At 38.9% G+C, this 23,925-nt stretch overlaps 2 protein-coding genes across 5 annotated transcripts in view; both read right to left on the bottom strand.

Moving 5' to 3' along the window:
- Positions 1-132: 132 nt before the first annotated feature.
- On the bottom strand, positions 133-5,287 carry LOC130561143 (gastrula zinc finger protein XlCGF7.1-like). 3 transcript variants are annotated; one of them, XM_057345302.1, is made up of 3 exons: positions 5,223-5,279; positions 4,669-4,711; positions 133-3,174 (listed from the first exon to the last, which is right to left on the bottom strand). In XM_057345302.1, the coding sequence occupies exon 3, from the start codon at positions 3,153-3,155 to the stop codon at positions 2,163-2,165; it is 993 nt and encodes a 330-aa protein (XP_057201285.1). In that variant the 5' UTR covers positions 3,156-3,174; positions 4,669-4,711; positions 5,223-5,279; the 3' UTR covers positions 133-2,162. The 3 variants fall into 3 exon arrangements, with proteins under 3 accessions (XP_057201285.1, XP_057201284.1, XP_057201283.1); XM_057345301.1 differs by having other exon boundaries at positions 4,669-4,806; positions 5,223-5,265; XM_057345300.1 differs by lacking the exon at positions 4,669-4,711 and having other exon boundaries at positions 5,223-5,287.
- Positions 5,288-11,096: 5,809 nt separating this feature from the next.
- LOC130561096 (NACHT, LRR and PYD domains-containing protein 3-like) overlaps positions 11,097-23,925 on the bottom strand; it is a 26,503-nt gene continuing 13,674 nt past the window's right edge. For both annotated transcript variants that reach the window (XM_057345221.1, XM_057345222.1), the window contains 2 exons: positions 15,084-15,130; positions 11,097-15,012 (listed from right to left, as the gene is read on the bottom strand). In XM_057345221.1, coding sequence (XP_057201204.1) covers positions 14,456-15,012; positions 15,084-15,130 — 604 coding nt within the window. In that variant the 3' untranslated portion in view covers positions 11,097-14,455. The remainder of the gene's footprint in view (positions 15,013-15,083; positions 15,131-23,925) is intronic.

Here is a 23,925-nt window from a genome sequence, read left to right as displayed (position 1 = left end):
AGAATAAACATGAATAAAAATACGCACATTTGATGTAAGAAAATAATTTAATTTAATCATTATTAAAACATATACAAGTAAACATCACATAAATCAAAGCTTTATTTCAATTTATTGTTGTAACAAATTATTGTTGAACCCCACATCCTACTGCCATCTCACAGCTGACCACCGTCACCACCTCCGTGATGTTAACGAGTGTGCTCATCTGTCCCTGTGACAGTCAAACAAGATTCAAGTGAATCTTGCACTGTGCTGTGTTTTACCTTTCTGTGTTTTTCTTATTTGCTCCTGTTAAGCTGCTTTGGAACAATGCACATTGTGAAAAGCGCTATATAAATAAAATTGAATTGAATTGAATTCAAGTGACCTCTGTGATTTGTGCTCAATACTGCATGTAAATGTGGAGGGAACATGTGTTAACTCGCTGTTTATTCAGCTCAAATGTTCCTGAATTCATCATCAGTACTAATGGACAAATAAAATATAGACACTATAGTTACTTAAGTAAATATGTTTATTTACATTACATGTATCTATGCAAGCAGTGAACAATGCTTTGTACCACATATTAACAGACGCTCCATTACTGTGATGTGTATTTCATGTTGTGATGTGCTCATTTGCAATGCTTATTGAGAAAATGACAGGTCACATGTTACACAGACATTAAAACGCGTCTTTAACTTAAGCATTAACTTAAACATATACAATATATGTAGCGTTAAGTCTACTTCGAAGACGCGTGTGTGCGTGGAACGCCCCTTTAAGCTAGAAATATTAAAACACTGCATTTTCACAGCAAAATCACAAATATACTTTACTATGTAACATCTTACAGTTTAACTTTACGCTACAACACTTTACAAATGCGACTGCAACGCCAAGAGAAGCGTTGTTGGCTAGTAATACTCACATTTGAAAACACCTGCCTCGCAGTTCTCCGCCATGCTCCTGTTTGAACTTATTCTGTCCCGTGGGCTCATGGGATTGATAAGTATCCCAAGTATCTGTCGCTGGGTGCTTCAGAATGTGGACGTAACCAGTAAGCCATCCGGGAATTTCTCACCTACTCTTTTATGACTACTGAGGTTTGGGACATACTATATTGTTTTCATATACAAATCTCGCGAGAAATAGTGCACCAGCCGGGAAATTCTCACCTACTGTTTTATGAAGACCGAGGTTTCGGACATACTATTCGTTCGCTTACTGCTTTTCGCCTACTATATAGTATGGCAGTATGCGATTTCGGATTCAGCCACTGTTGTCATGCGGTTTCTACGTCAGTAAAGGCGGTAACAATTACGCGGATATGACGCCATTGAAAGGCGACTGCACGGCCTCGTGTCACTGTTTAGAATGGCGATTTTCTCACGATTTACAAGTAGTTGGAAACATTTTAGATATTGTAAGTACTCAGCTGAACAAAATATATAACACTAGCTTAGTGTTTTTTGGATATTTTACTGCAAAATTGTTACAAACTGCACCTTTAAATAATAAAGAAAGAAAATAAAGACGCTATTTGGATTATTTTCATACATTTTAATATTGTTGAAACAGTACAAAACATTAATAACCAAAATCATTGCAAATCTAATACATACACAATGTTTTTAGCAATTATAAAATGCATTTTATCCAGATTTTGACTTTTTGATGTTGATTTATATAATATATATATATTCTCATGTCTAAAGTATATGATAATGGTGAATGATGATGTCTTAATTAGTCTTAAAGGCGGTACTTTAAGATATGATTTAATGCGTGTTTACCTTGAACAGACGCTTGTTGAACGCGTTCTTATTTTATGGCTGGCTGGCTTGTGTCAAGAGGACATACCGCCACCCACTGTCCCTGTGTGTTTGTATATCTGATCTTATGTTTGACGTCTGATATTTTACTGTTATATATGGAAAACGTGTGTGCTTCGCTGTAGCGTTAAGAGAACGGGTTTAGGTTGCAACCATTTGACATCACAGATTTTTTTCAAAGTTTATTAATACTGTGACAGTTACACCATTTTTTTTTGTTTCACATTTATAAAGTCAATATCATTGTTAATATATTAAGCCATGCATCTCTCTATACCCAATTTCCTTTTAAGAGCAAATCTACATTTTATGGCGAAAACTCTTTCTACACTGAAGACATGTTCATGGACGCTCTCCAGTGTGAATTTTCTTGTGCACCTCAAGACGTGTTTTGTGTTTGAAACTCTTTCCACACTGAGGACACGTGTATCGGCGCTCTCCGGTGTGAACTCTCATGTGCACCTTAAGATTATTTTGCTGTGTGAAACTCTTTCCACACTGAGGACATGTGTGCGGCCGCTCTCCGGTGTGAACTCTCATGTGTCCCGTAAGATGATTTTGCTGTTTGAATCTCTTTCCACACTGAGGACACGTGTATGGTCGCTCTCCAGTATGAATTCTAATGTGCACCTCAAGATAATTTTTCTGTGCGAATCTCTTTCCACACTGAGGACACGCATATCTGCGCTCTTCAGTGTGAATTTTCATGTGCATGTCAAGCGCTGATCTCTGTTTACATCTCTTTCCACACTGAGGACACACGTATCGGCGCTCTTCAGTGTGAGTTCTAATGTGGTTCTCAAGCGTCGATCTCTGTTTGAAACTCTTTCCACACTGAGGACAAGTGTATGGACACTCTCCAGTGTGAATTCTCACGTGTTCCTCAATATTTGATTTGTGTTTGAAACTCTTTCCACACTGAATACACTCGTATGGTCGCGCTTCTGTGTGAATTCTCATGTGTCTCTGAAGATGACAATTGTGTTTGAAACTCTTTCCACACTGAGGACACGCATATCTGCGCTCTTCAGTGTGAATTTTCACGTGGTCCTCAAGCGCTGATCTCTGTTTAAAACTCTTTCCACACTGAGGACATGCGTACGTTTGCTCTTCAATGTGAGTTCTCATGTGTCTCTGAAGATAACATTTGTGTTTGAAACTCTTTCCACAGTGAGAACAGGTGAAAGGCTCGCCTGCTTCAGTTCTTTGTTTCCTTTTTGGAGAGAAAATCTTGTTCTTCTGCAAACTACTAGAAGACATTTGCAGCTTTACAAGATTCTGAGGTTTCTGACACTGATGTTTCTCCTCAACTTCATTCATGGCTTCACTGAACATCAGGTATGGTGGAAAAGACCTTCCAAAAGAAATAAATACATTCATTTTCACATGAACAACTCCAAATAAAACATTTGAACAAAAGGATTAAAATATTAATTAGGACAGATAATATGCAAATTGGGCCGCAGTGTTAAGAACAACTCACTTAAGTTTAATCAACTCTGAGTAGTCTGACTCTTTCCCAGCATCCCAATTTGCATTCTACCTGTCCTAAATAGTATTGGGAGCCTCAATTGAGAGATGATGTATTTTTGTATGCAAACCCCGGAAGCGAGTTATCATTAGGACTTCTGGTTCCATCGCTCCAAAGTCTATGGGTTTTTGGTAAATCGCCTGAAATAAGGTCTGTGGTAAACAAAACCACTAAATATTTTCACGTTTTATTCTATGACATAAAACACACCAGTTATAACCCACTTGTGATTTTTTTAAAGCCTGAAACGGTCGTTTCTAACAAGTTGCTAAAAGCTATTTACTTTGGCGGGGACGTTAGTAGGGGTGGGTGAAAAAAATCGATTCACATATGAATCGTGATTCAGTCCTCTAGCGATTCTTATCAATTCACAGATTTCCAAAAATTGATTTTCTAGTTAAAATAACAATTGGTGATGTTGTTGGAACAAAAAAGCGGAACTTTTTTGCGAGAGCGGTGCAGCACCTGGACAGTTGAGAGACCACACACCTTGAGCTCAGCAACAGCGATGGCGGGGATAAAAGAAATACACCCCATCCCATTTTTAGCGAGGGCAAGTTTTTGGAAATACTTCGGATTTTATCAACTCTATGGTAAGAAGGAGCTTGACAAGACATACGCAATATGCAAGCTTTGTAAAGCGAAGGTAAAGTAATTTGAGAACACTAAACATTCATTTTTATTGGCACAAAAGGAATCCCATAGCCGTTGCCATGGTGAATCGTAATATCAGAGCTCCATCGATCATGGCTTGTCGTAGCGTACACACTTAACTCAAGGTAAGTCTACGCAGAGTTGATAGAACTAACTCAAATACGCTGTTCTGAAACCAAAAACTCAAAGTTTTGCATATCGATGTAAATCAACTCAGAGTTCACACGCTTACTTGGTGTTGGTTGAACCTCCTTATTGAAACGACTCCTGGCTTTCGCTGGGCGTGGTGTCTATAAACGTTTAAATTTCAGTAACAAGGGACGTTTTCAGTTCAGACACTTACAGGATGTTCGCTCGATTACCTCTTATATAACAAAAACTCGGGTTAAAATTGATGTCTTAATTCATGACACCTTTAAAACGTAGACGCGGATTCATTCACGGAGTAATTATTTACCAAAAAACATTTTTAATAAAGTTTGAAAGAGTTGTCGGAGGCTTGGTGGTGGTGACGTTGATATCGAGCGACCTTAAGTGTAGTCTGTTTATAGCATTGTGTTAGTTTTTTACTTCTGCCGCTTGTATTTCGGCTTCAAAAGTAACACATGTTGTGTTCATTTGTAAAAATGATCTTGATAGACAAAACGTGTAAACATCACAAACCTTTGTTAATCACAGCGCTTCCTTTTGGCTATCTTCCAAAAGTCTATTTGAGAAAAATGCATATGCTTTAGGTCGAGGGAATCACTGCAGCGCTAACTTCCGGGTTGGCCTACGAAAACATGTCATCTCTGCGGCTCACTAATGGAAATTAAGATTAGTATGGCTCAAATCATAGTATGTTTAAATGATTAAGTAAGAATTAATGAATGATCTGCGTGTATACTACACAAACACTTTTCCATAACCAAATGCATCCTTTTAGGGCATATTCACAGAAGTCACAATGTAACACAACATGAGTTGCACAGCTGCAGAACGTGCATTTAAAGTGACACTTCATAAATAGTGTTAATGCATTACTAAAATTAAGTAACTAAAATAGGCTACAAATTTGGCTAACATTAGCGAATAACCTCATCATTATAAATCACATCTACAGATGGCTTGAAGAGGTCTCTAAAGATAGATATAACTGAAACACATAAGACCATGATTCAGTCTGAACCCTAACAGTTAAAATAACCTGAAAACATGACATTTTGTTCTGAAATTACCTCAAACAGTGCAGGGAAACACTCCGCTTCTGTTAGCGCAGCTTCTCTGTTGTTGTTGATATTACCGTAAACACAGTGATAGTGCCGCACACTCTTCCGTTGGCACGATATTACCGTAATGATACTTATACACGCGCACACAAACAATAACCGATTATGAACAGAACAAGGGGTATAAATAACAAGACTAATTAGGGGCTAAACTGAACACAGGTGAACTGAATGAGTAATCAACAGAAACAAGGACAAAGAGAGAACACAATGAAGACACCAAATCAAGACTAATGCTGTGCCAGTAGTACCATGCACACGTATACAGGTGCATCTCAATAAATTAGAATGTCGTGGAAAAGTTCATTTATTTCAGTAATTCAACTCGAATTGTGAAACTCGTGTATTAAATAAATTCAATGCACACAGACTGAAGTAGTTTAAGTCTTTGGTTCTTTTAATTGTGATGATTTTGGCTCACATTTAACAAAAACCCACCAACTCACTATCTCAACAAATTATAATATTACATAAGATCAATAAAAAAGGATATTTTAAACAGAAATGTCAGGTTTCTGAAAAGTATGTTCATTTCTATGCACTCAATATTTGGTTGGGCCTCCTTTTGCATGAATTACTGCATCAGTGTGGTGTGGCATGGAGGCAATCAGCCTTTGGCACTGCTCAGGTGTAATGGAAGCCCAGGTTGCTTTGATAGCGGCCTTTATGGTGGATTTCTAGACATATTGTTGACTTTTCTTATATTCTAAATATATTGCTGAGTTTTCCAAGAGAACCAACGTGCACATTAAACAGCTAATGAAAAAAAATTCAGACTGCACAGAGTTTCTGATGAACACTTCAGAAAAGCAGAGGAGTCTGTGAAAGTTACGAAGATACTTTACTCTTCAACCCTCTGCATTTCTGCCTAAAGGAGCCCAACCCTAGGTCAGATTTTGCCAATATTGGATAAACTAAAGCACCATTTCACAGTTAATGATCAGGACTCCTCCTTCACAAAGACCATCAAGGAAACTATATGGAAAGACCTCTCTAAAAGATACAAGGTGTGTAATGTACTCTTATTGATTTCCCACTTGTTTTCAATAGGATTATTTAGGGACTTGTAATATGTTTCGGTCTTCAAGGTTGACAGCATATCAACAGTTCATATACAGTTCCTGGAGGAGGGCACAGCCTTGGATCCAAGATTCAAACCAAAAGTTGCAGACGAAGTGTGGATCAGACTGGAGTATGAAATGATGAAAAGGAACTCGGCACCGGTGTGAACTGTTATTTGTAATCTTCTACTTCACGGTAGTTGTAGAGAATATATATGACCCTCATATTCATTTGAATACAGGCTCAGGACCAGCAGATGGAACGGGTGCTCGAAGAGAGAGCATGTGAGCAAGATGACAGCTCATCTGATGAAAACAGTGCATCCGCAGTATGGAAGCATATTGGTAGCTATTTTCAATTTTAAGCGCAATACGCAAAATGGCAATGCAGTACAGTATGTAAAATGACAATGCAATTGTGTATTTAAATATACATTTTCAATAACATATGTGCAACATTAAGTGCAAAATGAAAATAAAAATTCAATTATATCAATTACATTTGTCAGTTACTACACTAGTTTTAATATGTTACTTAAATGGATATTTTTAATGCACTTTAAGTTGCAAAATGAAAATGCATTCCCTGGATTGATTTTACATTGGGGGAAATAATTATTTGATCCCCTGCTGATTTTATAAGTTTGCCTGCTTACAAAGAAATGAAGGGTCTATAATATTTATGGTGGGTTTATTTTAACTGATACAGACAGAATATTAAAAAAAATCAGGGGAAAAAATGTTATATAAAGGTTATAAATTAATTTGCATTTCAGTCAGTGAAATAAGTATTTGATCCCCGAGAAAAAATAACTTTGTACTTGCTGGAGAAACCCTTGTTGGCAAGCACAGAGGTCAGACATTTCTGATAGTTGGTCACCAGGTTTGCACATGTGTCCGGATACATTTAGTCCACTCCTCTGTCAATCTTTAAGGTTTAATGCCTCCTTCACAGAGGTTCTATAGGACTAGGGTCTAGAGACTGGCTAGGACATTTAATGTGCTTCTCCTTAAGCCACTCTTTGCTTGTCTTGGCAATATGTTTTGGGTCTTTGTCATGTTAAAGGAACATCCACGACCCATCTTCAGTGACCTAGTTAAGGGGAGGAGGTTCTCGTCCAAGATTTTACGGTACATGGGCCCGTCCCTCAGCCCCTCAATGCGGTGAAGTCATCCTGTATACCTGTAGCAGAGAAAAAGCCCTAAAGAAGATCTGGGCTGATCTTTAACATTTCTCATGATCATCTTTACCCCATTGGGGAAATATTGCAGGGAGCTCCAGAACAAGGGCATTTGATAGTTATTTTGTATATCTTCTATTTCCAAATAATCACACCAACAGTTGTCTCCTTCTCACCAAGCTTCTGTCTGTAGCCTAGTCAAGGTTTGTGCAGGTCTCCAATCTTGTCGCTGACATCCTTTAAAACCTATTTGGTCTGGACCATGGTGTTGGAGAGGTTGAACTGGAAGATACAGATTCTGTTGGCAGGCATCTTTTATATACATAACAAGCTGATTTAGGAGTACTTTCTTAAAGTGACAGGACTAATCTGTGGTCCATATAGGCACATAACCAACCTGTGGAGCCAGAATTCTTGCTGGTAGGGGATCAAATACTTATTTCACTGAAAATAATTTCACACAAAATGGTAGGTTATTTATAGATTTTTTGCTATGAATGTATGAGTTTATTTAAACATTGTTTTCTTTATTTAGAGATTATTAACAGAATTGCGGAGTTGCTGCCAGACAGCAGTGTAAACGAGCATGCTGTGCCAAGCAGTTCAGCTTGATGTACTACCCTTCAACCAGACAACTCTTCACATAGTTCTTCTGAACTGGACCATGTGAGAATACAATTTTTAGATTTTATTTTGACACCATTTAAATAAGTATATTAAATGTTTTGTGTGATTTAAGAAAACATAAGTTTTTTTGTAAAACACATTAAAAATTTTGCCAATTCAATTTATTATTTAATGTGTATTGCACAGGTTGAAATCCACAGAAAACGAAACATTGCGAAGGATACATTCCAAGTGTAGTGCTACAGGGGGCACATCATGGTCAGCCATGAACAAAGATTTAGCCGTGGCTGTTTTTGGAAGGAGCATGTTAGCTACCCGTAGCCTTTCTGAAAAATTTTGAAATGCCAACAAAGAATCGCAAGCCAAGCCTCCTTTGGACCCACACAAGTGGAACTTATTATAGGTATAAAAGTGATGAAGCTCTTTAAAGGAATAGTTTACCCCAAAATGAAAAAAATTTGGGTCACCATTGACTCCCATAGAAGTCTTTTGTCCAAGTATGGGAGTCAATGGTGACCCAAAACGGCTTAGTTACAAACTTTTGTGATTTGTGTACAGCACAACAAGGAAATGCATGAAGGTTTGTAACAACTGCAGGGTGAGCAAATGATGACAACATTTTTCATTTGTGGGTGAATTATTCCCAAAATAACAATAACAAGTATCTGTGTATTTACATTTCTCTTTCAGACACTGTTCAGAAGAAATTTCCAGCACCTCCCCAAAACCTTCTTCGGGCTGCTTTACGGGGAAAAAAATAATGATGAACATAAACTTCTTAGCAGGTTTTACATTCTAATTTATGTTTAATAAATGGAAACCAAAATGGCACCGTACAATTACAGCAAAAGTGAAAGTGCAAATGTTACAACTTACCCCATGGGTGGGGTTCATTGTAACACACAGAGGGTTAAGTTCTAACACTTGCTAGAACATTCTGTTTGAACACAAATAACTCAATAATATTCTGTCTATAAACTATATTGTTTGTACATCTGTCTAAGAGGTAGATATCCACACATTTATCATTCAGCCATCCCTCATCTAACCATCCTTATTATAGATCAATACAGATGAGAAAATACTGCGCAAATACAGTATAACAAAAAAAATCATAACAGTGTTTGCTTTTTCATTCGCCTCTTTGAAGCATGCCATTTGAAGTTCGCGTATCACAGGCAGTTTCTGCCAATATCATATTAATCTTGTGTGCCTATACAATAGGAATGCACCGATACCACCTTTTCCTTTGCCATTCCGATACCTGAATTCTGAGTATCTGCTGATACCTATCCTGATCCGATACTAGCACTGTTTTTCTTGATCAACGTAGAATTGCATATATTTGTATCTTTTATTTCCAGAGGTGGATAGTACTTAAAGGCCACATTCCCCGCCACCACATTTTTCAACCTTTAGTAAGTGTGTAATGTTGCTGTTAAAGCATGAATAAAACCTGCAAAATGATAAAGCTCAAAGTTTAGTGCCAAGCGAGATATTGTCTTTAACAGAATTCGCTTTTCAAGGACTACAGATAACGGCTGGAATCGGACTACAGCCCTCTACTTCCCGGGTACATGATGTCACTCTTCCGAGTACTAACCTCGAACCTCGAGTGTTTTTCTTTTGTACAAAAAATACTTCCCTACATCATAAAGCACATCATACTTTTTACTCCATTACATTTCATAAATAAATGTTGTTTTTAACCTTTTAATCCTTAAGTACATTAAAATAATGATGCGTCCTTGTGATGATCCTTCTGATGTCGCGGGGATCTTTGCTCCCCAAGTTCAAAACAGTTCTAACACAAAGAGAAGAGATATGTTATGCGTTTAACACAGGGTGCATTGCATTCATCCAACAGTTAAAAAAAGAGTTACTGTGTATGAATGATGCACAACACAGACCGCTTCCAGTGCTTTAATCTAATACACTCAGTGAGTACCGTCTCTGGCCAAATGCATTTTAAAGAAAACCATAAACTATATCTAGTGATTATAATGAAAACACTGGAACGAGTAACGTCCTGACTGTTACCGGACACATGCATGCTGGATGGAGATTACCAGATGACGGCACCAGCGGAGGTCAGAGTTTCTTAATTATGCTATATTGATTTATTCCGAAATGCATGACGTGGAATACAGTACATTAAAATTTTTCCGATACCCGATCTGCCCCTATTCCGATCCAGAGTATCGGTGCATCCCTATAGAGTAGTATTGCATACGTCGTATCTTCGAAGTGTATTTAGTTTGATCAAATTTATAAAAGGGAGAATTAGGCTGTACGATTATTTCCAGGAAAAAACGAGTTACTAGAGGTGGGACTAGTGGGGAGAGTGGGATGGAACTACAGCACGAGCATCCCTTCGTGTTGTTTACATTATGCCCATACACGCCGATTGCAAACAAAACACAGACGTATGACTTAGTTTGACTTATCACGTGCAGTTCATGTCCAGCATCTTTTAGCGCTGGGACCGCTCCATCTATCAGTTTCAAACCATCTGCAAATCCAGCGTTATATCCACCGTTTATATAAATACAGTGTGACGTGCCGGTGGACCGTCCCTCTTGAGTCGGTGGAAGGGGTGGGATCTCTTGTACGGAGAATTCGAGACACCTGGGAAGGACTTTAAAAGGTGGGAGCTTCCCGAAGAGAGGAGAGCATTTTGTCTGTTGCCCTTTTGTCTGACTTTAGTTTTGTTCAGTTCTGGTCTTTTGTTTTGTTTAGTTACGTTGTGTATGGATTAGCTTACTTGTTTACTTATAGTTTGGTTTATGATTATTATGTTTTATTTTGTATAATAAACCTTTTTTTTACATTAACTTGTGCTCGTAGTCTCCCTTATTTGCCATGGCTTTGAGCCGGCCGTGACAACAGTTGTCGAAGCAGACACCAGGAGACGTTGGGATATCTTTCATACAGAAGTTACTCTTTATTGAGGACTCGCTGTGCGTCGCTGCAGTCATCCAAGTCTGACTATAACTCAGCACAGTAGAGTTTATACCTTTCAAGGGGGAGGGATACATGGTGGAGACGATTTAAACAAAGCATGCAAATGCAGTACAGGAATCAGCCCGTTACCAGAATCTTCCCCAGCCCTGATCTCATCAGCATAACAGTGTCATTCAAATGCATAGGTGCTAATCCAATCAGCCTGACAGTATTGCCCATACAGTACCTTCACATTATCATAGAGACAAAGGCACAGCTGTGTCTTGAACTTAGCATTCTCCTTTAACTTGGGACCTTGCCCAATGGTCAGGAAGCGCATAAAGACAAAAGGGTGATGTCTCTGACACCTGGGCTGCCTGACTTGATCTTCTTAGAATGTCATCATCTTTACCTCAAAATGTGAAACACAATGTGCATACTATTACATTGGAACCTAGATATAACATTTTATAAATCTGTAATCCCACAATAACATCCATCACTGAAATACCGTGAACAAACACACCTAAACTTCACTATCGCAAGAGTAACGAGCCCATCATGATGCAGCGCAGATAACCTTGATGCTAAGCAGGTCTCGCTCGTCGAGTTGGCTCGTGGGCTGGCACTTTCTTTCGCCTTGCCATGCTTTTCCGGGAGAATGGCCAATAAAAGGATCACGGGGATCCAGAATTAGAAAAAACTTTCTGAAACATGTTGGAGTGCTGGGGGAGTGTATCAAGTACAGAAATACAGTTTTTTAGTTAAAAATCCACTCATCATCTAGTCTCATCCATCATCCCAGCTAGCCAAAATATGTGACTGTTACCCTGTATGTAACCTGATGACCAAACTTACATTATGGCGACGTAAGTGCAACCGGAAAAATTAAATTACTGGATTCGCCATCTCAACATAACTTTGTGACATAATCTGCCTGTCGTGACAACGCCATGGATAAAAAAATTCTGTTGGTAACAAATTAGTATTTTTTTATTTAATATTCTTTCGGTGGACATGCAGTACAACTAATTTAACTTGTCCTTATTTGCCCATAACTATTTTTTTTAATAAATTCAGTTTAGTCACAAATTTGCAGCACCAAGCTGGTCAACGCAATCCTCTAATCTTGGTAGAGGGAAGGAGTTGGGTTTCTTAACCAAATTTAATTTTCGATAGTCCATGCAGAAATAAAAGGACCCGTCAGACTTTTTAACAAGTAGACAAAGTAGACCAACTAGAGGAAGAGGGTTTAGCTAAATTTATTTAACAGATAATGAATCTCCTTTTCCTGAATCTCACGCGTATTTAGCAGAACTCTATAAAAACGTTGGCGGATAGGCGCAGCATCGCCAACATCTATGTCATGCTTCAACACATTCGTTTGCATCAGCACATCAGAGAGCTGTAGTGTATGGAGTGTTTAAGAAACTCCAGGATTGTTAATAATGTCCATTCTAAGAGAGTAACTCTTTGTATTGTTTTGGTTGACCAACCCTGTAAGGTGGTAGTAAAACTTTGTTTAGTAAACGAAGAAATACAGTCCATCAATGTCTCATCTTTATTTGTGTTCAGGGGTACAAACACAACAAGAGCAACTCCGGAAACTCAAACAGCAAACTGGTCAGCTCTTGCCGTTGAGCCGTGTTTAAATGGTTAAGTTCGGATGACAATTTTTCTATCGTTTTTGAGTTCTTTAATCGCCCCTGCAGCACACAATCATCAGGCATCTTTAATTCATCAGTGGACACGGCCGAGCCGAACTGAGGGGAGCTCCACTAGCACCACAGCACAGGCTTAACTGATTGCTGTCTGTGTCAGTCGTAGTACGATTTTAAAACATTTACATGACAGATCTGCAATTTCTTTTTCCGGTCAGGTGTTAAAATCGTGTAATTGTCGTCAGCGCCACAACATATTACTTTATAGGGCCCCGCGTATTTAGGGTGAACCTGCTGTATTACTTGAGTCCGGACTTGAGACGTTTTTTTCTGTGGTCTCGGACTTGTCTTGGACTCGTTGGTATCTTAACCTTACTATCCTAAACCTTACATTACAAGTGTATTGTCATTGTCAAAACATTTGATTTGATTTGATTTTATTTAAGTAGCAATACATCCGTATCATACTCTTGTCAAGGATAACGCAAGAAAGTTACACAATTTATTTCCATTGTGGTCCTTGATAGTCTAGATTTGGTGACGACAGATGTATTTAGCATGCATAGAAAATAAATGTAAAAAATAGATAAAGAAAATATTAATACAAACAATAAAAACCTAAATTTAAAACGACCCCTCTAAATAGTTTTTTTACCGCTATACTAAAATCATTATAATCCTTAATACATTTAGGCCCGGTTTCACAGACATGGCTTATTTTAAGCCAGGACCATGCCTTAGTTGAATTAAGTTATTTATGTTGCTTTTATAAAAATGCCTTAGAAGAATACATTACTGCTGTGCATCTTAAGATAAAACAATGGCACTGATATATTTTAAGACATTTCAGGGCAAGATATATCCCGTTAAAACAGGTCAAACATTACTTTAGTCTGGGACTAGCCTTAAACCTTGTCTGTGAAACCGGGCCTTAATGTTCAAAGGAAGTTTATTCCATTCAAGAGCACCTGCATACTGAAATGCTCTTTTACCGTAGGAGTTTTTTAACCTGCATAAATCCAGATCCATAATGCTCTGTCTAGTGCTATAAGAATGGCTTAAGTTAACCCGTGAGAAATAAGAACATAAGAACAACACAAAACATTTGATCATTTCATTGCTTCCAATTTTAGGTGAACTGTCCCTTTAAATTATGAGCACAGACCGTACAAAGGTTGTAGAATTTATTGTTCAATTAACTATTTGCAAAGATTTTTTTTTTTAAGATTTTTTGATTTCATTTGAACCACAACCTATAGACACCCTATAGACACCCTATAGACACCCTCCTTTCATTTGATTGGCCACCTCACTTATTTGGATATTTTAATGTTGCGTCAGTAATTTCACAAATGTTGACACACACCACAGAAAAAATAGTGGCTACGGCCCTACGTGATAAAATGGATGTGTGTCGTGAATATATCACAAAAAAGCTGTAATTTTGATGTGCTTTTGGGGGCCCGCTTATAGGGAGGGCCAGCTCTGCCTGTATCTGTGCATTGAATGTTCAAAATATGGCACACCCGAGGACTTACATTTTATTAATAATCAAAATACAGCGTAGGAACCGTTCTAAATTTGATCTTACGATCATTTCTAAAAGTGCACACGTGTGATTCATAGAACAAACGGATAGACGCCGGATAAATTATTATAGTATGTGCTACTCCTGAACTTAATAAAATATAATTAAGTGTTTTTTTCAGTCACTCACTGTATGTGTGTGTGTGTGTGTTACACAGAGACACTGAAGAGTTTAAATCAAAAAATCTAAATCCAGCACATAGCGGTTCAGTGAATGCGGTGTTGAATGTGTGTAAGTGTGTGAGTGTGTGTGTATCAGAGACGCTGTAGAAGGACAGCGTGCCGGCCGGCCAGTCCACATACACTCCTACTCTCTTACACACACCTGAAGACACACGGATGACTGTTTCATTATTATTGTGCCGAACAGTGAATCCGTCATCAGAGCACCCCAGACTCCATGATTTTACATTGTATCCAAACACAGTGTCATCACCCCATCCTGTCCTCCTGATGCTTTTATAGGACACTGATATATAAGCAGCTGATCCGCTCCATTCAGCCTCCCAGTAACAGCGTCCGGTCAGACTCTCTCCACACAAAACCTGATAACACTCAAATCTGTCTGGATGATCAGGATACGACTGACTCTCATCCAAACATGTGATCTTTCTGTTCTCTTCAGTCAGTTTGAGGTGAGAGTTTGCTGTGTTTAGATCCAGTGTGAGCTCACAGACATCTGAACACAAGAGGAGACATTTATAACACAACAAAACAACAATCACTAAATCAATCTGTGTGTGGACTTACACTTGCGTGGTCCTGCTGTAATTCTGAACTCTCCTCCATGATCCACACTACACAAACACACACAAACATGATGTGACATTCTGCTCTTCTGACACACAATTAATACACTGACTGATAAAAATGGATTTGGAAAATTTGTCCACTTTGATGACAACACTGCAGCAATCACAGCCGCTGATATAACAGCACTATATACACGAATACGAGAGGCATATTGCATTAATAGTAAATACTAAAGTATACTTTAGCCTAGTATTTTATGTGATGTGATACACATGTGTTATTGACTAATGTTGAATGAAAGCGAGAGACCTTTAAGCGGCAACTCACCGAGAATGTGTTAATTCCAATTCTATTAAACGCGTGATCGAGACCCCCGCGTCCCGCGCTGTCATTTTTTTAAAACCATGTGTGCAGAGCACTGTGAATAAATTGTTAAGTGACACTGCCAACACTGACAACATTTTTTTTTCACTTAAGTGCCCCAGATAGCACAATCCATCTGGTTTACGTGACGTCTGCATTTACATCTGCAAGACATCTTAAATACATAGTTTGCTCATCTGCAATACGTCTCGGAGACGTCTGAACGTCTGTAATACGTCTGCTAAAGATCTGGAGATCTGCTGATTAACTGCTAAACATCTTAGAAAGAGCTGTTGTACATCCATTCTAAATCATAAACATCTCACAGACATCTTCTAGATGTCTATATGATGTCTGACAGCAGACGTCTCCGAGACGTATTGCAGATGAGCAAACGATGTATTGTAGATGTCTTGCAGATGTAAATGCAGACGTCAAATAGACGTAAACCAGATGTATGTGTGCTATCAGGGGCATGTTCCAGTCGCCACCTAGTGGCCATTTTCCAATATTGATACATGCGCAGTGTTGAGATTTCATTAGTTCGGTACACCACGCGAACAATCTTTGCCTTTGAGAAAGATATGCCTGCAAGTTTATTTACTAGCTGTAAGCATTCATATTATGTGTTAACATAATATTGATTCTTGGAAGTTAAACTGTTATCGATATAATATATTAATGAAAGATCGCATATCACATGTACAGCCATTTACAGATGGCAGTGCACGTGTTTATATGTAACGATATTAATGTGCAGTTTGTAATTTCATATCTTGTTTATTGTATGTCAGTTTTACAAAAAAACGAGAAAGCATCACAGAAGTAAACGTTCTGGAAAGGATAAACTGCTTCGTGTGTGTGCGTTTGTTTGCTTGTTAGCTATCTAACTTCAGGGTGACGCAGTTGCGAGGACAGCATAGTCCGAGTTAGTTTAGTGGCGGAGTGATACAAACAGTGAATCAGTTTAATAGAGGGTATGCATTGACGTCACTTTCCCACGTGAACACGCCGGGACACGCTCCCTTGAGTGGTAAAACTAAGGCAAAATGGCTGCATTCAATAGGAGGGACAAAAAAACGGGACTAAAACACGCAATTATTTGCTGAAACTACAAGCAGCTGGACTCGACTCGACTCGACGGTGATCCTTACGACTCCCTTATGACTTACAAAGGAATCAGGTGTTCTTAGACTCTGAAATGTGGCACGGAATTGCGTTTATTGTAACCATTCATTTTGCCCAGTGTGGAGTGCAATAAACGAGGAGACAAAAACTAAGATGCGTCGGGTCCGCTTACACTCCACTTTAATAAAACTCTCACACCGAACAGCGAGTCAAGTAAACCACAGCACACACATCACTAACCGGAACAACACAACACAACTAACTCCTCCTTCCCTTAAAGGTACAGTACCTTGGTGAATGTCTCCTCTCGTATTACTTGTGTTTCGCCACACCAGTGTTTTACCACTCAAGCAGGCGCATTCTGGCATGCTCACGTGGGAAAGTGACGACACGTGCATACCCTCTATAGTCAGTTCCCGTGGTGATCCTGGTGGAATATCGCATGGCTCTCAGCCAATCAGATTCGAGAACCAGAAAGAATTGCTGTATTAAGTAAATAGTATATTGCAGCTGTAGAATATTATGGTAATTATCACACTCTATTAACATATACTAGTAGTAAATTCATACACTTTAGTAAATATTAAAGTATACTACAAAATTGATAAAGTAAAAAATGGTACTGTATCTACGAAATTTACTATACAGTTTGCTATAATCAATATTTTACTTTCAAAGAAGCTAGGTACTTTTTATAGTAACTTGTAGTGTAGCTAACTACTTTTTCAGATGGGTAGCTAAGCTCTAACTTAACTACTTTTATTAGTAGCTTGTAGCTAACTACAATTTCAAAGTAGCTTCCCCAACACTACCAATTTGCCTACTTATGCTAGCCCTAGTATGTAGTGTTTTTGTGTTGTAGTAGTAGGCACTTTTGAGTGCACGGCAAAAGAGATCGCACACACTGGGACATTCTTACAGGAGGCGGAAGTGGGCGTTGTTGCCTAGGCAACATTGTGGCCAATAGCTGTCATACACATCAAAATACAGCTCTTCTTTCCATTAAGGTATTTATTCATTCATCATTCCCTATGTAATGTGTACTGTATACTTACATTTGTTAATTTAGTGGCATCAGTTATATAATTTATTAATGCAGTGGAGCGTCACTAAACTTCGCCTACTCGCGGTGAGTTGTGGGTAATATCAGCCGTTACAGTGTGCATCATTCTGCACTTCCAATTTCTACCGGAAGTAGTCGACCACCCAGGAATCTTTGGAATACTCTTTTCAACATACTACGATTTGGGACATACTAGTTCTACTTTCGAATACTATTAGGACGGATAGTGTGCGGATTGGAACACAGGGTCAGATGGGTATCGTGACGGGGTACTTCTCAATTCTAATTTGTGCATCCTCGTTTTAGCTCCACCCCCTACAGGATGCGAGGGAAGGACACAAGGAAAAGACGAGGATGGAGAAATAGACCCCTTTTGCGCCAACGTCGTGATTACGTCACAGCATTAGCTGGAGGCAAAACGAGTGGAAAACTGGAGGCGGCCAATATAAACCAGCACAGAGTCATCTACATAATGAATTTAAAATATCAACTTGCTGCGTTGTTAAAGGCGGGGTGTCTGATTTCTCATAGCCGTTGTTGATGTTCAAATCACCAAAACAAACACACCCCTACCCCCATCTTTCGCTTTCGTCAGCGCTCGGCTCAGCTTATGTCCGTCCTGTGCACTGTGCACCTTACTGCTGATTGGCTACAAGGTTGTTTTGGTAGTCGGCCCGACTCAGTTGTCTAGACTCTAGAGCGTAATTCGGAAATCGGTTACCCCGCCTTTAAGTGCCAGAATCGACAGATTACAGACTCTAATCAGATATTTTAACACATACTTGCCGCAATTGCAACTTAGCAAACTTAGTACTTAATGCTAAATTTACATCACACGACAGCAGTTTGAAGTTATAGCTGCACTGCTTATAATATTCCTCTGCTGTTTGATATCGATCACAAAATAAGACCAAATTAGACCTAAACAGTTTCAACAAATAAAATTTCCTAAATCAAAACTAATAATATCTCCCTATTCTTCACAAACATTTACTCAGTAACTTTTAATCAAAGTCACTGAGTGCAGCTGTGACACGTCAGAGGAGACCTGGCCCTCCCGGCTGAGTCTGGTTTCTCCCGAAGTTTTTTCTCTTATTACACCGCTAAAGGTCCGCATATTCCACTCCGCGTTTTCCATTTAACGCTCGCTCCTCACAGTCTGTGTCCGCTCACTGAACACGACAGATCGGTTCATCGACAGGTAGATGCAGTAGAGTCTACTAGCTGTTGTTGTTGTTACACTTTCTTTGCTTTTACAAAAAACGTGTTATGAAAAGTGTTCTGCAGACAACTCTGAATAAAAACAGCTAATATAGAGTTTATTTCTAATATTTCCCATTCTGTGACCATAAGAGTTTCTCGTAAATAATACGCAAACACTGTTAAATCCATCCATGTAAATAAAAAATAAAAACATTCTGCTAACTAATAAACCAAGTTAAATGACCGAACTACGGGACGCTTGAAAGGACAAACTGCTCGTGCTTTTTTAAACCACATTTAAATGCAAGTTATTTCATGTCTGACGTTGAGATATCTGGCAAAATGTAAATGCTAAATTAAGATGATACCTTGCAGATATACCATTCATGGATTCAAGGCCCTGTGAACTGTATTAAACAATCTCTTAGATTTGCATTTAAGAATTTGACATGAAAATGATGTTATGTAAGATATAACGTAATTAAAAGATTTAAAACGATTTATAACAGAGGGGTGCCCTATTTGCCCCGTACAACCAACTGGCATCACCCCCACCCGGATTTTGGTACACAAATGTTGACAGGTATGGTCAGACCGGTTATATTAATTAACACTAATAACAGAAGTGTTTTGCCTTTTTATATTGGACCTATGTGTAAGTTGGATAATAAAACAAGCAGATTGACTAGGAGACATTTGCAAGAATGTGTGTAGCTGAACTCTTATGACCAGCTGTAGGACTGTGATGAAAGTGAAAGTAGTTTAGTGCGTAGCTCAGTCAAATGTTTACGATCTCTGATAACCAAACACTACTCCAGCGGCTCTTCCTCTTCTCTAAGGAAGGCCTCGCTCCTTTTTTGGCGAGTAAAAGCACTCGGAATAGTGACATCATGTACCCGGGAAGTAGAGGGCTGTAGTCCAAATCCAGCCGTTCTCTGTAGTCCTTGAAAAGCGAATTCTGTTAAAGACAATATCTCGCTTGGCACTGAACTTTGAGCGTTATCATTTTGCAGGTTTTGTTTATACTCGAACAGCAACATTACACACTAACTAAAGGTTGAAAAATGGGATCACGGGGAATGGCACCTTTAATTAAGGCAAGGCATTGACACATTTCACAGTTTGATTTCTAAGCTTGCAATTTCTTTTCCAAAATTCATTTTGATTCGATATCAATTTATTTGGATATATAAAGTATGAAAAAATGTATAGCTTGAATGCACTGTAATGGCTGGAATACACTACAAGACTTTTAAAATCTGAACAGATTTTTTAAAAACTAGACATCACACACTTGCAGACTTTTTGAAAGTTTCAGATAGAAACACACTTACTGATCAAATCTGCAGGCTGGCACAGACTTTCTGCAACAAGTCCTGACTGAAAATCTGGGCAAAAGTCTTGTTGTGCATTTTAGCCTTAAGTCGCTTTGGATAGAAGTGTCTGCTAAATGCATACATTTTCTTAAGGGAAAAACTCAACTAATGATGTAAAAACTATACAGGGAACCAAGTCAGTACAACACCATACCATTAAACGTTAAAATTATGCAACTTATTTGTATACAACTGCATATACTGTAGATTTTAAAATAATGATGTTCTAATAATAAATAATGATTCCAAAGACTGATCAATTACATGATTTATTTGAGATAAATATAGGCTACCCCAGCTGGAAAAAAACCAATAGAAACCCATCAAAGAAATGTGAATGGTTTCCATTGAAATACTATTATAAACCACAAACTTTTTTCATTAAAACCGTTACAAAACTCCTTTTTGTAGTTTGTTTTGGGCATTTTATCCCACCAATAGAATTCATCATGTAACAATAGACGTTAGACCATTACAGTTTCCATTAAAACCAATTAAATTACCATAATCCATGACATTTTCTATGGTATTTTGGGCAGGGTTCTATTGTTTATTCAGCCGGGACGTTTAATCCTTTTATGCAGGTACAGATGGAGCATTTTAAATGATACACCTCAGCTTCAAAGAGAACATGTTTTTGGGGGGTCAAGATAGTTTGCAGTATATTTCCTCATCCCTCACTGCAAAACGCTTGCTCTGTGACTCTGGATGCATTTTAAATTCACAGTAAGGACCCACTCCTGTCACATTACATTACACATGTGCCTTTCAATAAACCTACTGAAGCTGGGTTAATGTCAGTGGACGAATTGAGGGGGGGCTGGGGGGATTCCGGGGACCCCCCATAAGAAGTACAAAATAGACTTAGGGGGTCCCTCAAATATGTTTATTTGAGTAAAAATTATAATGACAAATGTGATTAAATTCTTGCAATGGATATGGTAAATTTCGTGAATTAATTATTTACAATAATTTATATTAAGTTTGTTTATGGGCTAGTTGTCATGTCTCTTTAAATTTTAAACGCCCCGCCCGACGTCTAAAGACCGCTAAGCGCAGGACATCGTTGACACAACTGCTTGAATGGCGTCGCTCCGGTGAAGCTAACTTCAGATAAAAAATGAAGAATAATAAACCTCCACTCGCAGTCGGGAAGAGGAAGCTTCTACTTTTTTGAGGGGTAATTTTCTCTATATATCTTTCCACTATATTTATCAACTCCATGTCGGGGCTTTTGTGTTCCTTGCGTAAACTATTATTTGGCCTGGTTCTGGGGTGCTAGAGATCTCGATGAAGATGAGTGACAGCTTTTTAGTCATTATAAAGGGAGTTATTGTTGTGCGGTTTCTGTGTTATATATAATCCATTCAGAATTGTATAAAACTTGCTTTTCATGCTGTTAAGACCAACGGCCACACACACGCTGCAAAGTTTCGGGAATTACATCGGCATATAAATGCGGGATTCACTCTTGAGCTAGCTATGATTAACATATTGATAGCCATACTGTATACCTGAATAAAGCAGACTTTTGGACTGAAATGGTTGAATAGTCTGCTGACTGACAGACTCACTCATAACAGTCCCTTGCCGCCACCTACTGGACGTAACTATGTAAACTGCACTGAAATCATTGAAAAATCCCCACAACACTAACACACAGACTGACAGCCGGTCTTGTCACAATATATATTTTTAATATCTAATAAACTAGTTTCTTGCATTTAAACAAGTCTTTTGGAACAGACATTATTATCACATAGTGTCAATCATCCAGTTGTTTTTAGGGAAAATAGTAAAATACCACATTGGTAAATAATGCTCGAATTAGTAATGGACGTACACTACTGTTCAAAAGTCATTTCTTGTCACGGTCCTACCTTCTTGCTTATGTATTTCTAGTCGTGTGGCAGGATAGGGACAGAGCCCTTAGGTTATATGTGAGAAAGCCATGAGTTGTTTATGTTTTTGACATCTCATGTGTTTTCTCGTGTCTTGTCATTGGCCCCGCCCCTCTCGTTTCATGTATTGCTTCCCTGCCGTGTCTAATGTTTCCCACCTGCCCTGTGTAATTATCCCTTGTTTGTCTCTCCTTTAAAATGCCCTCTTGTTTCATTGTCTTGTTGCTCGTGTATTACGTTTGGTTTGCGTGCTGTTCGTGCTATGTTCCAGTGTTTGTGTAGCCTCGTGTTCGCGTCTTCGTCTGCCCTGTTCCTTCATCTGTCCCCGATTGTGAGTTTCTTAGTTTGCCTTAGTTTCTGTTTTGCCCCATTGCGGGAAGTGTTTCTTTGTCCTTTTGAAAAACCTTGGTTATTGTGTTTGTCCCCCATCGTGGTTTTTTTTTCATTATTAAAGTCTTGTTTTTGTTAACCCCTTCACGCCTGCCTGCATTTGGGTTCTTCCGCCACGCAATTCGTGACAATTTCTATTCACCAAGCCTGCATTGATTTGATCCAAAATACAGTAAAAGCAGCCTGTTCTTTTATTTAAGCCTGTTTTTAATAAATAGTATATAATTATGCATATTATGATCAAATATATTGTGTAACCACTGGTGGTGGTTGAGGAGAGACCCCCCTCATATGATTGTAAAGCGCTTTGGGTGTACAGCAATACACAGAAAAGCGCTATATAAATGCCTCATTCATTCATTTTGTATAAATTGTATATTGCGAGACTAACCCCAACCCCCACCAAAAAAAATCTTATGGTGGGGACCCCCCATAAGACTTGACTCAATTCGAGCACTGGTTAATGTGTTTATATGCTAGGCGAAATAGGGCATAAGATGCATAAGTCAGAGACCGCTCTGCTAGTTTGGCTTGCATTGGCAAGCGGCATGTTATTCTATTGTGTTGCCTCTTGAAGGGTAGTCATGCTACAGCGCCACACAGGTCAAACCACATTATTGCGGGCCCTTAAAATACATCACGACTACTCAACAAAATTATTTGTCTACAATTTTTTTATTGTCAACGTTATTGATAACGTTGACTAATCGTTGCAGCCCTACAGGACGGTATGTGTCAGTATTAGTGTGTCCTACTTGAGTTTGTTGAGTGTGTAGTTTGGATCATTGAGTCTATTGGAGAACACACACACGCACACGCACGCACACACACACACACACACACACACACACACACACACACACACGCACACGCACACACGCACACACACACACACACACACACACACACACACACAGGTCAGTATTAGTGTGTCCTACTTGAGTTTGTTGAGTGTGTAGTTTGGATCATTGAGTCTATTGGAGAACACACACACACACCACACACACACACACACACACACACAGGTCAGTATTAGTGTGTCCTACTTGAGTTTGTTGAGTGTGTAGTTTGGATCATTGAGTCTATTGGAGAACACACACACACAGGTCAGTATTAGTGTGTCCTACTTGAGTTTGTTGAGTGTGTAGTTTGGATCATTGAGTCTATTGGAGAACACACACACACACGCACACGCACGCACGCACGCACACACACACACACACACACGCACACACACACGCACACACACACACACACACACACACACAGGTCAGTATTAGTGTGTCCTACTTGAGTTTGTTGAGTGTGTAGTTTGGATCATTGAGTCTATTGGAGAACACACACACGCACACGCACGCACACACACACACACACACACACACACACACACACACACACACGCACACGCACACACG

This window comes from Triplophysa rosa, linkage group LG11 (assembly GCF_024868665.1).
Source record: "Triplophysa rosa linkage group LG11, Trosa_1v2, whole genome shotgun sequence".
Taxonomy (NCBI): Eukaryota; Metazoa; Chordata; class Actinopteri; order Cypriniformes; family Nemacheilidae; genus Triplophysa; species Triplophysa rosa.
The sequence above is the reverse complement of the archived record's forward strand: the minus strand, read 5'-3'. Positions and strand labels throughout refer to the sequence as shown.